Consider the following 17,870-nt stretch of genomic DNA (forward strand, 5'->3'; position numbering starts at 1 on the left):
GAATAATGCTGTATAATAGACTGTATTTATATTATTCACATGTGAATAATGCTGTATAATATACTGTATGCATATTATTCACATGTGAATAATGCTGTATAATAGACTGTATTTATATTATTCTCATGTGGGTAATGCTGTATAATAGACTGTATTTATATTATTCACATGTGAATAATGCTGTATAATATACTGTATGCATATTATTCACATGTGAATAATGCTGTATAATAGACTGTATTTATATTATTCTCATGTGGGTAATGCTGTATAATAGACTGTATTTATATTATTTACATGTGAATAATGCTGTATAATAGACTGCATTTATATTATTCACATGTGGGTAATGCTGTATAATAGACCATATTTATATTATTCACATGTGAATAATGCTGTATAATATACTGTATGCATATTATTCACATGTAAATAATGCTGTATAATAGACTGTATTTATAGTATTCACATGTGAATAATGCTGTATTATAGACTGTATTTATATTATTCACATGTGAATAATGCTGTGTAATAGACTGTATTTATATAATTCACAAGTGAATAATGCTTATGCGCTTATTACTGTGTAGCGGAGACATAAAATGCGCAAATGAAAAAAAAAAGGGTGTATGTACTGTATTTAGTGAAATACCTGAATTGCCTGCACCAGCCTGTTACTCAGCTCAAGTGCCGCTGATGCTGTTGAGGTGCCAAAGGATGCCGCCCCCCGCTGGAGGCCTCTGATAATCCGCCCATCTTTCCTGTACTGCTCGATGGGCAACCAAAAAAGATCCCTCACCCCGTGGACTGGCGGGAACGACAAAGAATGAGCCACGTCGACCTAAAACGTGAGCCATAAAGGCCAACAATGTGCACTCACACAGCTGGACCACGGAGTGCATGGGGCCAACCCCTCCCAGGATGCCCGGCAGCTGGTTCTTCCTGATGTCAGTCAGCCACTCGGTGACGGCGTACTGGATCACTTTGTCAACACCGAGCAGGCTGAGCGAGCAGAGAAAGCACTTAGAGACCACCTCCCACCCGGGCTGCAAAACTAAGCAAAGCGAGTGTTTCTACCCGTGTCGACAGCACAGCCTCTTCAGCTTCAACTCAGAACAATTCAACTGGGCCAGGCCAATCAGAATCCCTGCAAAAGTTCCCTGGAGTGAAAGCAGATAATGTTTGTGAACGCCAATGATTACCATAACCACACCACTGCTGGCTCACCTGATCAATGACCACGTGTTTGCCTTGGTAGTCCAGCCAGATAGGCACTTCGGAGGTGAACCGAAACTCGCTAAGGAAAGACACGGATGAGCCATTTGTCAAAGAGAGGAGTCATGCATGACGTATCACGAGAGACTGCCGCTTCGTTAATACCGGAAGTAGATTGGCTGCTCGGAAGAGGAGGCGGAGCCGGCTGAGGAGGAGCTCTGCTCACTGTGAGTGGTTTCTACTGACGCCATGAGGTCGAGGCCGAGACCGCCGGCTGACTCGGTGTCTTCTGAAGCCTTCTGGGAGAGGTCTGCTTTCACTGGACGGACAAATGACACACAGCAGTATGAAGACCCTGCTTACTGTAAACGGCCTCAGTGGCTGCACTTGACCTTCAGCTGCAGGGTCCAGAGGCAGGTATGGATGAACAGAGTAGGCCAGGTTGCTGAAAAAGTCCTTCAAGAAGAATAGCGCGTCCTGGACAGAAGATAGACAAGACGAAAAGTTGGTTGAGATGTGCATGGAATGCAAGGAAAGGATCAAAGGTGAAGAAGGAGCTGAACCGGAAGGCAAAGCTCTCAATTTACCGGTCGATCTACGTTCCCATCCTCACCTATGGTCATGAGCTTTGGGTCATGACCGAAAGGATAAGATCACGGGTACAAGCGGCCGAAATGAGTTTCCTACGCCGTGTGGCGGGGCTCTCCCTTAGAGATAGGGTGAGAAGCTCTGCCATCCGGGAGGAACTCAAAGTAAAGCCGCTGCTCCTTCACATCGAGAGGAGCCAGATGAGGTGGTACGGGCATCTGGTCAGGATGCCACGCGAACGCCTCCCTAGGGAAGTGTTTAGAGCACGTCCAACCGGTAGGAGGCCACGGGAACCCAGGACACGTTGCGAAGACTATGTCTCCCGGCTGGCCTGGGAACGCCTCGGGATCCCCCGGGAAGAGCAAGACGAAGTGGCTGGGGAGAGGGAAGTCTGGGTTTCCCTGCTTAGGCTGTTGCCCCCGCGACCCGACCTCGGATAAGCGGAAGATGATGGATGGATGGATGGATGGATTCAGTGTCTCAATTTTCTGTTTTGCACCCTCCCCACAACTAGAAATAGTATACTTTGTCTACAAAATTGTTGTAAGTACACCTCTGCATGACAATGTATTCTTATTAACATGAAAGAAAACAACACGCCGGACTTTCCTCGTCTCCCACTGTAGTCACAGTGAAGCCAAGCGCCTCGTAGGCTTCGTCATGTTCTAGTATGGCAAAAAAGGTCACGCAAGCCCCCTGGTATCGTACTATTTGAAAAAGACTGGGTTAACTGGGTTTTTTACACCGACAACCATCTACTGTATATAAAGCTATATAAATTATATAAAGAAAATGTTCTTTTTTGACTGTACTTGAATGTAAAATAGACTGTATCTATATTATTCACATGTAAATAATGCTGTATAATAGGCTATTGATATTATTCAAATGTGAAAAATGCTGTACAACAGACTGTATTTATGTTATTCACATGTGAATAATGCTGTATAATAGACTGTATTTATATTATTCACATGTGAATAATGCTGTGCAATAGACTGTATTTTTTTATTCGCATGTGAATAATGCTGTATAATAGACTGTATTTATATTATTCACATGTGAATAATACTGTATAATAGACTGTATTTATATTATTCACATGTGAATAATGCTGTATAATAGACTGTATTTATATCATTCACATGTGAATAATGCTGTACAATAGAATATTTATATTATTCACATGTGAATAATGCTGTATAATAGACTGTATTTATATTATTCACATGTGAATAATGGTGTATAATAGACTGTATTTATATTATTCACTTGTGAATAATGCTGTAAAATAGACTGTATTTATATTATTCAAATGTGAATAATGCTTTACAGTAGAATATTTATATTATTCACATGTGCTGTATGATAAACTGTATTTATATTATTCACATGTGAATAATGCTGTATAACAGAGTATTTATATTATTCACATGTAAAAGATACCTACGCGTTTACTGTGAGCGAACTGTGGTGCTGAATCTCCCCCAGGAATCAATAAAGTACTTTTTGTTCTATTCTATTCTATTAATTGGAGACAAAATTGTCCATAGGTGGGATCACGAGAGTGTTGGCCTATATGTTCCCTGCGATTGGCTTGCGACCACTCTAGGGTGTACCATGCTGCTCACCCCAAGGTCAGCTGGGATAGGCTCCAGCTTAACTGTGACCCAAATGTGTAAACAGATTATAAGCATAAATGCCATTTGGTTACATTTCATTCCATGCTGGTTTTATGCTAAAACTCACCCCAGTTACTGAGGAGTCATCTTCAGCTTACGAAAATAAATAAAGTCGCCTGAGATAGGCCAATACACATTTTCAGTCGTTCAATATGTGTTTTATCAGTTTGAGAGTATAAAAAAAAACACATACATTTAAGTTTATTTGTAAGAGTGTTTTTAAAGGCCTACTGAAACCCACTACTACCGACCACGCAGTCTGATAGTTTATACATCAATGATGAAATCTTAACATCGCAATAAATGCCAATACAGCCGGGTTAATTTACTAAATTGCAATTTTAAATTTCGCGCTAAAATATCCTGCTGAAACGTCTGTGTATGATGACGCGTACGCCTGACGTCACGGATTGTAGAGGACATTTTGTTCCGGCATCGTTCCCAGCTATTAGGTCCACAGTATTCTGGACATCTGTGTTGCTGAATCTTTTGCAATTTGTTCAATGAACAATGGAGACATCAAAGAAGAAAGCTGTAGGTGGGAAGCGGTGTATTGCGGCCGGCTTTAGCAACACAAACACAGCCGGTGTTTCATTGTTTACATTCCCGAAAGATGACAGTCGAGCTTTACTATGGAACAGAGAAGTCAAGCAAACACGGTTGGATTGGACCACACACACAAAGTACAGTGTATTATGCAGCGATCATTTCGAAAGATCGTGTTTCGAAGAGGGTCCCTTACGAAGAGCAGAGATGGGCATCGCCACCATCCGTCGACTGGTGCTGAAAAAAGGTGCGGGGCGGACCTTCAGGTTGTACAGGTACGACCATATAATCTCACTAAAACACTAGTAACACAATAAGCAGATAAGGGATTTTCCAGAATTATCCTATTAAATTTGTCTAATAACATCTGAATTGCTCCAACTGCCCTCTTCTTTTTTTTTTTCTAGTCCTTCACTCTCACTTTCCTCATCCACAAATCTTTCATCCTCGCTCAAATTAATGGGGAAATGTCGCTTTCTCGGTCAGAATCGCTCGCGCTGCTGATGGCCACGATTGTAAACAATGTTCAGATGTGAGGAGCTCCACAACCCGTGACGACACGTGCATATTGTCTGCTACTTCCGGTACAGGCAAGGCTTTTTTATTAGCGACCAAAAGTTGCGAACTTTATCGTCAATGTTCTCTACTAAATCCTTTCAGCAAAAATATGGCAATATCGCAAAATGATCAAGTATGACACATAGAATGGACCTGCTATCCCCGTTTAAATAAGAAAATCGCATTTCAGTAGGCCTTTAAAAGCAATTTGCATCGATCCAAATATAACAGGGGTAGGGAACCTATTGCTCTGGAGCCACATGTGGCTCTTTTGACGACAGCATCTGGCTCTCAGATAAATCTCAGCTGATATTGCGTAACAGGATAATTAATGAAAAATTCCACTAGTAATCACAGTGTTAAAAATAACATTAAAAAATATATAAAACTTTCTCATGCATTTCAATCCATCCGTGCGTTTCTACCACACCTGTTCAAGAAGTCGCATTGATGGTAAGAAGTATTTTATTTATTATTGGTTAGCTTCAGAACAACAATGTTATACGCAAATACGGTAATGTCATACGCAAATACGGTATTAGCTTTCACTGCTATGCTGATGACACCCAACGCTACATGCCCCTAAAGCTGAACAACACGCCGGACTGTAGTCAGTTGGAAGCGTGTCTTAATGAAATTAAACAATGGATGTCCGCTAACTTTTTGCAACTTAACGCCAAAAAAACTGAAATGCTGATTATCGGTCCTGCTAGACACCGACCTCTATTTAATAATACAACTTTAACATTTGACAATCAAATAATAAAACAAGGGGACTCGGTAAAAAATCTGGGTATTATCTTCGACCCAACTCTCTCCTTTGAGTCACACATTAAAAGCGTTACTAAAACGGCCTTCTTTCATCTCCGTAATATCGCTAAAATTCGCTCCATTTTGTCCACTAAAGACGCCGAGATCATTATCCATGCGTTTGTTACGTCTCGTCTCGATTACTGTAACGTATTATTTTCGGGTCTCCCCATGTCTAGCATTAAAAGATTACAGTTGGTACAAAATGCGGCTGCTAGACTTTTAACAAGAACAAGAAAGTTTGATCATATTACGCCTGTACTGGCTCACCTGCACTGGCTTCCTGTGCACTTAAGATGTGACTTTAAGGTTTTACTAATTACGTATAAAATACTACACGGTCTAGCTCCAGCCTATCTTGCCGATTGTATTGTACCATATGTCCCGGCAAGAAATCTGCATTATTAGTGATTCCTAGAGCCCAAAAAAAGTCTGCGGGCTATAGAGCGTTTTCCGTTCGGGCTCCAGTACTCTGGAATGCCCTCCCGGTAACAGTTCGAGATGCTACCTCAGTAGAAGCATTTAAGTCTCACCTTAAAACTCATCTGTATACTCTATCCTTTAAAAAGACCTCCTTTTTAGACCAGTTGATCTGCCGCTTCTTTTCTTTCTCCTATGTCCCCCCCTCCCTTGTGGAGGGGGTCCGGTCCGATGACTATGGATGAAGTACTGGCTGTCCAGAGTCGAGACCCAGGATGGACCGCTCGTCGGCACCCAGGATGGACCGCTCGCCTGTATCGGTTGGGGACATCTCTATGCTGCTGATCCGCCTCCGCTTGAGATGGTTTCCTGTGGACGGGACTCTCGCTGCTGTCTTGGATCCGCTTGAACTGAACTCTCGCGGCTGTGTTGGAGCCACTATGGATTGAACTTTCACAGTATCATGTTAGACCCGCTCGACATCCATTGCTTTCGGTCCCCTAGAGGGGGGGGGGGTTGCCCACATCTGAGGTCCTCTCCAAGGTTTCTCATAGTCAGCATTGTCACTGGCGTCCCACTGGATGTGAATTCTCCCTGCCCACTGGCTGTGAGTTTTCCTTGCCCTTTTGTGGGTTCTTCCGAGGATGTTGTAGTCGTAATGATTTGTGCAGTCCTTTGAGACATTTGTGATTTGGGGCTATACAAATAAACATTGATTGATTGATTGATTGATTAAAAATAATTGGTGAAGTGAATTATATTTATATAGCGCTTTTCTCGAGTGACTCAAAGCGCTTTACATCTCCATCCATCCATCCATTTTCTACCGTTTATTCCCTACGGCGTCACGGGGGGTGCTGGAGCCTATCTCCGCTACAATCGGACGGAAGGCGGCGTACACCCTAGACAAGTCTCCACCTCATCACAGGCGCTTAACATAGTGAAACCCAATATCTAAGTTACATTTAAACCAGTGTGGGTGGCACTTGGAGGTAAAGCGTCTTGCCCAAAGACACAACGGCAGTGACTAGGTTGGCGGAAGCGGGGATCGAACCTGGAACCCTCAAGTTGCTGGCTCGGCCACTCTACCAACCGAGCTATACCATCCCTACATAAGAGGCTTAATATACTTGTAAAATGTTGGTCTTACTTAAAAATACTTGCATTTAGTTGTATTCAGTGTTAAAAAAATATTGTATGGCTCTTACGGAAATACATTTTAAAATTTTTGGCTTTCATGGCTCTCTCAGCCATAAAGGTTCCCGACCACTGAAATATAACATAATACCAGCATATAAGTAAATATTTTAAGCTTTTTGGAGATGATTTTATTGTTACATCAGTGGTTCGCAAACTTTTTTTGTCAACCCCCACTTTGGACAAGAGGGAGTTTTCAAGCCCCACCTGCCCCCATCGCCCCAACAGAACGCTAATGCGAAGCTTAACATTTTCAAATTTATTGAACATCAAGTAACATTCAAGTTGTATACATTCAAACTCAATAACATAAAATAACATCGAGTTTAATAATAAATAAAATAACAGTGCAGCTGTGGTATAACTTGCATCAAGTTCAATAATAAATAAAATAACTACTCTGCCAGTTTTCTTTGAAAGAAATCAAGTGGCTTATTGACGTGATTGGGGTGTGTGGTCTCGAGGTGTCTCTTTAATTTGTTGGGTCTCATGCTGTCTGCTGCTAGCGGTTTTAGACACAGAACACACAGGGGTCTCTCCTCTGCCCCCACCACCGTTGCCGTGAATCCAAGAGTAAGATACCCTTCATCATATTTTCTTTTCGGTTGGCTTTTTGGTTGATTAAGCCCGTCAGATTTTTGTTTCTGCGCAGGCGCTGGCTTTGAGTCACAAAATTATCCATTTTGTGTAATTGTGGTCCACACATTAGCCTGCTACCCATTCACGTGAAAGATTGTTCCGCTTAGCCTCGCCCCCATTAGTTACTGTTGCTATGTCTGTCAAAGTTCTGCTCCTACCTAGAAATTTAAAGCCTAGAGGAAAAATAAGTAATTTACATTTATTTATAGAACGGATTTCACAGACAGAATCACAAAGTGATTTACAGTGTGTATAGATAATGAAAGCATAGTAAAAAAAAAAAAATCTGAGAATATAATAAATAAAAAAAATATTTAAGTGAAATTTGCTCCCGTTCCTCGCGCCCCACCTGTCTTGTCTCTATTCCCCACCAGTAAGGCCCGCCCCACACTTTGAGAAACGCTGTGTGGGACTTAAGTATGACTAATCAACCACTTATCTTATTTCAATAATTCCAAGAGACGGTGCTAGTTCAGCTGCTACGTTACACTTGAATTACATTTTAAACTGAGGCTGCGAATAAAAAGTCAAGGAGAAAGTAGCTCTCTGATGTACCTGATCGATGTTAAGTCGGAGTGGCAGCAGGCTGACCCGGAGACAACACTCAGGACCACCGAAACCAGACTCAGGACACACCTGCAGGGCTTTTATGGTCAACTAATAGAAAGCAAAAATGTTTGTGTGTTATCAGACGGCTTGTGACGGGTTGATGACCGAACATCTTCCTGCAGGCTCACCATGTTTGAGTGGGCTCGCCGGGGCATGCTCTCGCTCGTGTAGAGGTATAAGAATTTGTTGATTTGCGAGGAGGCCAGGCGGTCGCGGATCTCCAGCTCCTGGACAATGAACACCTGCCTGGAGAGAGGTTGCTCCCCGCCGGGGCCCACACCCACGGACAGAGACGCGTCTTGTCCCACCACCGCCACCTGGTAGGATTCATGCTGGAAGGACACCTGGGGACCGGAATGATGTTATAAAGAGGCATTTTGTTTGTTGACCAAACACATTGTCACACACACCTTGGTGAGTTGGATCTCCATGAGGAGGCTGTGCTGACGGCCGCTACCTCCAGCCCACCTCCAGGAGTTCTGTGGACGAGCGGAACCGACAGAGCGGGACGGGGATCCTCGGGCACCGGATGGGACGGATCTACCCCTGGAAGGAGAAGGAATGTAAGGCAATTAATCAAATAACACAAGCAACATCTGAGTTGAACTTAAGATATTTGCGTGGTCTTACCCAGTGTTGGCACTAGGAATTTTCAAAATGGGGTCCAACAGTAAATTTTTGGGGTCCCACTTTTTTGTAACCATTTTGAAAACAAGCATTATCCTTTTATAACTCAAGCATTATCCTGTTATAACTCACATTCTGTCATAACTTTCTGTTTTCATGAGTTCCCGACGAGAGGACAAAAGCTGTCTTTGATCTTACCAAGTAAAAGGCTTTTAAAACTCCACTGCGTACGATGGGAAGCGACATGAAGGTGTCGGTTTCTTTGATCTATTGTGATCCCAAGGAAAATCTTGTCTTGACCCGAGACCTACAAGGCGGAGAGGAAGTAGGACCTGACGCACGCTCCAGGCGTTTTGTGACTGAGGGCAACAGCTGTTTACGACTCCCTCTCCCCTTAGAAACAGCTGTTGCCATTTAATCAGGGAAAGTCCAAATAATCCTTTTCGTCAGAGGGTGGGATGACACTGTACAAAAGTACAGCTGTACGCACTCTCCTCATTGAGCTAAACTGAATCCTGTCTCTGTTTAATTCCTTGCTTCTTGTCTGTTTAATAGATGTCATCAGTGTTTGAACCTCACATCTTCTAAATTGTGTTTTGGAATAAGGTTGTCATAAACGTCACTTAATTAATAAAGAAAAAATAATACAAAATAAAACACATTTGTATGCATATGTTAATGTATTCACTTATAAAAACTGTTTCACTTTCTTCTTTCCTCAAGGATCAAAACTTTACTACTGCCGGTATTTTTTTCTATATTTGTATTTAATAAGTTGTAGTTGTATTTTTTTTAGTATAAAAGTGGAAAAGGTTTTTTCCTTCGGTCGTGAAATAAGCTGGTAAGGAGGGCCAGTAACGTGGTGGGAGTGGAGCTAGACTCTCTGGTTGGTGGTGTCAGAGAGGAAAAGTCTAGCAAATCTCCTAGCCATTATGGCCAACACCTCCCACCCACTACACTCGGACCTGGCGGAGAGAATGAGCACGTTCAGTGGAAGGCTCAGACTCCCAAAATGCAACACGAAACGACACAGGAAGTCCTTCATACCGACAGCCATCAGAGTGTATAATGCATATGTTCCTTCTTGACTGTACTTGAATGTACAATAGACTGTATTTATGTTATTCACATGTGAATAATACTGTATAACAGACTGTATTTCTATTATTCACATGTGAATAATACTGTATAAGAGACTGTTTTTATATTGTTCACATGTGAATAATGCTGTATAAGAGACTGTATTTATATTATTCACATGTGAATAATGCTGTATAATAGACTGTATTTATGTTATTCACATGTGAATAATGCCGTAAAATATTATTCAAATGTGAATAATGCTGTATAATATACTGTATTTATGGTATTCACATGTGAATAATGCTGTATAATAGAATGTATTTACAATATTCAGAAGTGAATAATGCGGTATAATAGACTGTATTTATGTTATTCACATGTGAATAATGTCGTATAATTCTATTCAAATGTGAGTAATGCTGTATAATATACTGTATTTATGTTATTCACATGTGAATAATGCTGTATAATAAAATGTATTTACATTATTCACATGTGAATAATACTGTATAACAGACTGTATTTCTATTATTCACATGTGAATAATACTGTATAAGAGACTCTTTTTATATTGTTCACATGTGAATAATGCTGTATAAGAGACTGTATTTATATTATTTACATGTGAATAATGCTGTATAATAGACTGTATTTATGTTATTCACATGTGAATAATGCCGTATATTATTCAAATGTGAATAATGCTGTATAAGAGACTGTATTTATATTATTCACATGTGAATAATGCTGTATAATAGACTGTATTTATGTTATTCACATGTGAATAATGCCGTATATTATTCAAATGTGAATAATGCTGTATGATATACTGTATTTATGTTGTTCACATGTGAATAATGCTGTATATTAGAATGTATTTACATTATTCACAAGTGAATAATGCAGTATAATAGACTGTATTTATATTATTCACATGTGAATAATGCTGTATGATAGTCTGTATTTATATTATTCACATGTATAAAAAAACCTATGTGTTTATTGAAATAATCGATTAAAAACCACAAGCAAACCGGAGTTTTGACCCGGAGAAAGCAGGGTTGGTTAAAAAGAAAATCTGCGTGCCAGGGACTGCGTGGACTTCCGGAAATGCGCGTCCTTTCTGATTTCAATGCGTAAAAAGACACAAAAAGGTGCGTTAACGCCAACGGTGTTACCTATTTGCATGTTGGCCGTGTATCAAGGAGGGCTTGGCGCCAAAGTCCTTCCCGCCATACAGATGCCACACCACGGAGATCTCCCGTAGAACCACTCTGCTTTGGGGCACCGGGAAGCGGCTGGGAGCTCGAAGCAGATCAGAGCTTCCCCGCGGCCTGGAGAAGTGGCTGTCCTTCACGTGGATGGGACCCTCAGACAGAACGCTCACCACGGGCTCTCCGTCTCTGGGCTGTAGGACGACATGCAAAGTCGGTCTCAAGTTGCATGTGTGGACAACAAACAGTTTGATATTATTATCGCTATCATACTGTATGGGTCCTGGATGTCGTGCTGATGATGATGTCTGAAAATAAGCCCGAGCCAATGTCTAAAAAAATAACAATCATGATATACATGCACCTACATTAAGGCTGGACTATTATGGCAAAAAAAATATTTTACAATTATTTTTGGTTGAAATTGTAATCATGATTAATTACACGATTATTCGTTACATTGAAAACATGAGTATTCATTTTATCACAAAAAATCTACTTTAAAAGGGGATATAAATTAGTACTGAATAAAGTTAAAGTACCAATAATTGTCTCACACACACTAGGTGTGGCGAAATTATTCTTTGCATTTGACCCATCACCCTTGATCACCCCCTGGGAGGTGAGGGGGGCAGTGAGCAGCAGCGCTGGCCACGCCCGGGGACCATTTTTGGTGATTTAACCCTCAATTCCAACCCTTGATGCTGAATGTCAAGCAGGGAGGTAATGGCTCTCATTTTTTTAGTCTTTGGTATGACTCTGCCGAGGTTTGAACTCACAACCTCCCCATCTCAGGGCGGACACTCTAACCACAAGGCCACTGAGTAGGTGGCCTTGTATTACTTTACTTGTTGTGATTTAAATAATAACAATAACAATACATTTAAAATAACAAAAGCAACATAAAAAACAACAACATTCCATTTTCCCCTTGTAATTATTTTTAATTCTGTATTTCACCTTTACACTTATTTGACCACTAAAGAACTTGTGAATTTTGTGTCAAACAAATGTATTAAAATGCAAAAATCCTCACATTTATTGGACAATTCTGACTAGTATTGTAGGTAGGGTTGCAAAATTCCGGGAATATTCAAAGTTGAAAACTTTCCATGGGAATTAACGGGAATGAATGGGAAATTAATGGGAATAAACATTGAATGCAACATGCTAGATCTTGCAGCATGATTATTTGCAAAAACAACCTGATTTAATGCAAATTCAGTAGAATTTCAACCCTTCACAGTGCATTCTCACAGATAATTCCCAGCATCCTACACACTACAGCAGGGCTATTGAGGCCACACAAGTGTCTGAGCCCAAAGACTGCATTCAGTCAGGTAAGTTTTGATGATATTACTGGAGTAAATAAATATATTTGATCTAAAAAACAAAACCCAATTGTAGCCACCAGACTTACAGGTATACCCATGCCGGGAGCCTCGAGGATACAGAAGTCGTCATTGTCAGTGGAGCCTTCGGAGCCCTCGTCCATCATCATATCTGCTTGTGCTTCCGTTGCCGTGGCGACCAGCCCATCCAACTCAGAGTCTTCCTCCTCTTCCAGCACGGACAGGTCTCGCTTGGAGGCTTCACCGGGGAACAGGTACACGGAGACGGGTGAGCCTCTTGGCATTGAGGGCGACCCTGGACAAATACCTTCAGCATTTACATGTCTTGTGAAGCCAATAAACTGTTGCTAAACAGAAGATGTCTGCCAAACCTGGATCCATCCTCTCTTCCTGGTGGCTTTTCTCCGTGTCTATTAAGGCATCGGTCAGATCACACTGGTTGATCTCCGTCGTTTCAGCAGCAGGGCAGGGCAGCACGGTCGCGGGGCTCTCGGATAGCTAAATGAGTAAAACAACACAATACAATGTCACGGCCTTCCTTCACATCACTCGCTCTCCAAGGAATGAAACAAGCCCTTACCGGCAGCTTCTGTCCAGCGATTTCTGTGGGCAAAGTGTGTCGGGGAGGGGGATGCAGGTCCCCCTGAGAGACAAGGTACTGCAGCATATTGACCAGGGCGGCGCATGAATCCGCACAGGTGTGGAGGTGGACGACGTTGTTGGAGCAGCGGAGCTCGAATAGGGGCTGAGCCTGGAGAATAGGGACAGTTAGGGTTGCAGAATTGCGAGAATATTCAAAGTCGGAAACTTTCCATGGGAATTAACGGGAATTAATGAGAATAAACATTGAATGCAACATGCTAGATCAGTGGTTCTTAACCTTGTTGGAGGTACTGAACCCCACCAGTTTCATATGCGCATTCACCGAACCCTTCTTTAATGAAAAATAAAATGTTTTTTTTTTCAAATTAAAGACAAAGTTACCGTATTTTTCCAATTATAAGTCGCTCCGGAGTATATGTCGCACCGGACGAAAATGCATGATAAAGAAGGAAAAAAACATACATATATATACTGTATTTCCTTGAATTGCCGCCGGGTATAGAGTATGCGCCTGCCTAGAATTACTGCCGGGTCAAACTCGTTTTACAAAATATTTAACGCATGCTTAGCATTACCGCCGGCTCAGAATTAACGCCGGGTCAAACTCATTTCGCAAAATATTATTTTTATTAGCGCATGTCTAAAATTTCCGCCGGGTCAAACTCATTTCGCAAAATAATTAGCATATGCCTAGAATTTCTGCCAGGTCAAACTGGTCCCGAAACGAGAGACACTTCACCTGTCATTATTTTCAAAATGGAGGAGGCTGATTTCAATCATTTGAAATCGCATAAAGGCAAGAAGATTAAGAGCTATTCAGTAGGATTTAAGGTCTAACTATTGAATATGCTAAAAAGAACAGTAAGCAGCTATGTTTTATTAATATACCGTAGCTGCGTGTGTCAAATATGAGTCATTAAATGACTCCCGCCTCCTAGGGGTAGAGGGCGCTAGTGATCCTTCTTGCGACTACTCGGCTGCAGAGGAAGTGACAAAAAGCTGCAAGAGTGAGCAGCGATCGTCTATTTTTTCCTCTCGCTTGCACTTTTAACATGGAGGATTACATATCTAAAATAAAACAGTTTTCTAAACTGGACTTTCAATCGAAGCAGGAGGTAATAAAGGAAGATCTCCATCGAGACAGAGAGACTTTTAAAACTGAAGAAAGATAAGGAAGACTTCTATAAACAAGTTATCGATGCTTTTGATCAGAAGGAGCTGCGCATGGACTTCATTTATAAGTAAAGGTAAGACCATAATAAGGTTTTTTTTTTTATTAAATGTGCTTTTCATGATGGTATCCTTACATCACACTCAAATTTATAAGCGCAGGCCTAAATTTAACGCATGCCTTTGGTAAACGCCGGAGTGAGAAGAGGTTTTAAATTGATTAGCGCCCCGGCGGCAATTCAAGGAAATAGTATGTCGCACTGGAGTATAAGTCGCATTTTTGGGGGAAATGTATTTGATAGAATCCAACAGCAAGAATAGATATTTGAAAGGCAATCTAAAATAAGTAAAGAATAGTAAACAACAGGCTGAATAAGTGTACGTTATATGAGGCATAAATAACCAACTGAGAAGGTGCCTGGTATGTTAACCTAACATATTATGGTAAGAGTCATTCAAATAACTATAACATATAGAACATGCTATACCTTTACAAAACAATCTGTCACTCCTAATCCATAAATCCCATGAAATCTTCTTCCTCGATGTCGCTTCTAAACAACTGTGCCAACTCCAAAGGTATGCGCTGCTTCCTCTTGTCGTTTTCTGCTGCATATTTCACTACGTCCAGCTTGTAATCTGCAGTACATGATTTCCTTTTCGCTGCCATTTTTATTCAGCCCTTCTCAGTTTTTATAAGTTACCGCCAACAATGAAATTATCCATTTTACTAGCTACGGCAGCAGCATATAGCATATAGCAGTTAGCATTCCATGATCCACAATGCACTTCTGCCATGACCCTCCCCCGCCGAATTCTTATTGGTTGACGTGTATGTGACGATTGCTGACATTTTTTTCGTCTCTTCCGCGAACTAGATAGATAATATTATTTGATATTTTACGGTAATGTGTTAATAATTTCACACATAAGTAGCTCCGGAGTATATGTCGCACCCCCGGCCAAACTATGAAAAAAACTGCGACTTATAGTCCGAAATATATGGTATATGTTTTTTTAACCGGTGAACGAAATGAAACGTGCATGCACCACAACAAATTACACACCTGCAAATCCGATGTAAAAATTAGGGTGAAGTGCAGTTAATTATATTTATATAGCGCTTTTCTCTAGTGACTCAAAGCGATTTTACATGGTGAAACTACTAGGCTACATTTAGTGTAGCCTAGTGGGTAGAGTGTCCGCCCTGAGATCGGTAGGTCGTGGGTTAAAATCCCGGCCTAGTCATACCAAAGACTATAACAATGGGACCCATTACCTTCCTGCTTGGCACTCAGCATCAAGGGTTGGAATTGGGGGTTAAATCACCAAAAATTATTCCCGGGCGCGGCCACCGCTGCTGCTCACTGCTCCCCACACCTCCCAGAGGGTGATCAAGGGTGATGTGTCAAATGCAGAGAATAATTTCGCCACACCTAGTGTGTGTGAGACAAAGCAGTGTGGGTGGCACTGGGAGCAGGTGGGTAAAGTGTCTTGCCCAAGGACACAACGGCAGTGACTATGATGGCGGAAGCGGGGATCGAACCTGGAACCCTCAAGTTGCTCCCATGGCAACTCTACCAACCGTGCTATACAGCGGGAACATTGTTTGGGGGTATCTATAAGACGTCGATAGGGAGAAGTTTTTATTCACACCATGAGTGGGGTGTGTCTTGACCTCCGCGGCGGAGGCTCCGCTGAACCCGAGGCTGACCCACCGAACCTCTAGGGTTCAATCGAACCCAGGTTGAGAACCACTGTGCTGGATCTTGCAGCATGATTATTAGCTAAAACAACCGGATTTAATGCAAAGTTATTTTTTTGCCCATTCTGTGTCTTTGTTATGTTTATCGCGCTGTTGGGTGCGTGTTGAAGTGCCTTCTGGTCAGCAAACACTGCAGGAATGTAGCAGCAGAATGCGTCAGATACAGCCGCAAAATTATACTTTGACAAAATGAAAGCACGTTTTATGAGCTGGAGTAGGTTTACAACTATATACAGAAGTTTCATTTTGCTTAATTTAATCAGAAAAACTGACGTCAAAAACGACAGCAACTGCATGCATCCGGACACGGTCGCACATGTCCTCGGTAGCAAACATGGCACCTGTTGTTCAGTTGGCCATGCTCTCTGAGTGCTATACAAGCTGCACACTAACCACTCCTAAGTATGGCCATGTTTAACTTCTGTGCTAGATAATATTTAATTGAAAGGGAGGACCCACTTTTGTGAGACACCATTAGGGTTGCAAAATTCCGGGAATATTCAAAGTTGGAAACTTTCCATGGGAATTAACGGGAATTAATGGGAAAAAACATTGAATGCAACATGCTAGATCTTGCAGCATGATTATTAGCTAAAACAACCTGATTTAATGCAAATTCAGTAGAATTTCAACCCTTCACAGTGCATTCCTCCATCACAGTGCAGTGCATTCTTCCACATGCACAGATAATTCCCAGCATGCTACACACTACAGCAGGGCTATTGAGGCCACACTAGTATTTGAGCCCAAGGACTTCATCCAGTCAGGTAAGTGTTGATGATATAACTGGGGTAAATATATTTGATCTATGGTATTTAAGTGTAATAGAGGTGTAATTGCTTGTTACTGTATGACTGTAGAGATGATCTAAATTCACCTCTTTGGGTTAAAAATATTTTTGCCAAACAGTAATTATAGTCTGCAAATGATGTGTTGTTGTTGAGTGTCGGCGATGTCTCGAGCTAGGCAGAGAAACCATGTAATACTCTTCCATATCAATAGGTGGCAGCAGGTAGTTAATTGCTTTGTAGATGTCAGAAACAGCGGGCGGCGGCATAATAAGACACTCACCAGCTTGCCTGTGTCGCTGCCTTTCCATGTGGTGATGGCGAGCTCCAGGAGGTCAATGTCCAGGACACAAACATAGTCTGTGTGACAAAAAGAATCATGGTGGCTTCAATGACTCATTTCAAGGTGGGAGTTTAAAACTCTTAAGGCCCAAGCTGTTTGTTTACATGCTTTTTGTATTTCTATTTGCTATTTGGGCTTATTGGCCACTAATTAGAATAAAATCTAAGAATCATATTTTGATATGATGTACTTAGTCCATAAGTAAGAAACGTGTACTTCAAGTTTAGTGACATGCTAATTCTTATTTTTACACTATTTTTTCCTAAATTCCATTGTATGTTATACTCTTCTGACACCACCAGATGGCAGTATCAGTGTCCACATAAGCGGCAATAAGACCCCAATTTAGTAGTGTACACAATTTGGAAATAAGGGCTAAAGGTGCTGTCCACGCATGTGGACACTAAGCCTTTAGAGGTTTTTAAGAATTCTTCTATATGCACACATTGGACCCTTCATTCGGTAAACCTGCAAAATCTAAAAGGGATCCAAAATGTTATGTTAATGTAATCCGCACAATAGTTTGACACCGGTATAATTAATTCAGGACTATGCTTAATAGTGTGATTGTAATGAGAGAATCGCACTGCATCGCAGAGAAGTGTTACTAATACCGTGTTTCTAAAACCGTCATCTTAATTAACCCTTGTGTAATGTTCGT

The 17,870-nt window shown here is 41.4% G+C and overlaps 1 protein-coding gene across 1 annotated transcript in view; it reads right to left on the reverse strand.

The window, feature by feature from the left end:
* atg2a (autophagy related 2A) overlaps positions 1 to 17,870 on the reverse strand; it is a 65,978-nt gene that overhangs the window by 7,864 nt on the left and 40,244 nt on the right. Inside the window, exons 27-40 of the mRNA XM_061900206.1 lie at positions 17,150 to 17,226; positions 13,121 to 13,291; positions 12,912 to 13,038; positions 12,609 to 12,835; positions 11,153 to 11,382; positions 8,675 to 8,810; positions 8,393 to 8,608; positions 8,211 to 8,312; positions 1,608 to 1,692; positions 1,381 to 1,534; positions 1,228 to 1,297; positions 1,078 to 1,160; positions 881 to 1,002; positions 653 to 807 (exon numbers count right to left, since the gene is read on the reverse strand). Coding sequence (XP_061756190.1) covers positions 653 to 807; positions 881 to 1,002; positions 1,078 to 1,160; positions 1,228 to 1,297; positions 1,381 to 1,534; positions 1,608 to 1,692; positions 8,211 to 8,312; positions 8,393 to 8,608; positions 8,675 to 8,810; positions 11,153 to 11,382; positions 12,609 to 12,835; positions 12,912 to 13,038; positions 13,121 to 13,291; positions 17,150 to 17,226 — 1,955 coding nt within the window. The remainder of the gene's footprint in view (positions 1 to 652; positions 808 to 880; positions 1,003 to 1,077; positions 1,161 to 1,227; positions 1,298 to 1,380; positions 1,535 to 1,607; positions 1,693 to 8,210; positions 8,313 to 8,392; positions 8,609 to 8,674; positions 8,811 to 11,152; positions 11,383 to 12,608; positions 12,836 to 12,911; positions 13,039 to 13,120; positions 13,292 to 17,149; positions 17,227 to 17,870) is intronic.

This window comes from Nerophis ophidion, linkage group LG05, assembly GCF_033978795.1.
Source record: "Nerophis ophidion isolate RoL-2023_Sa linkage group LG05, RoL_Noph_v1.0, whole genome shotgun sequence".
Lineage (NCBI taxonomy): Eukaryota > Metazoa > Chordata > Actinopteri > Syngnathiformes > Syngnathidae > Nerophis > Nerophis ophidion.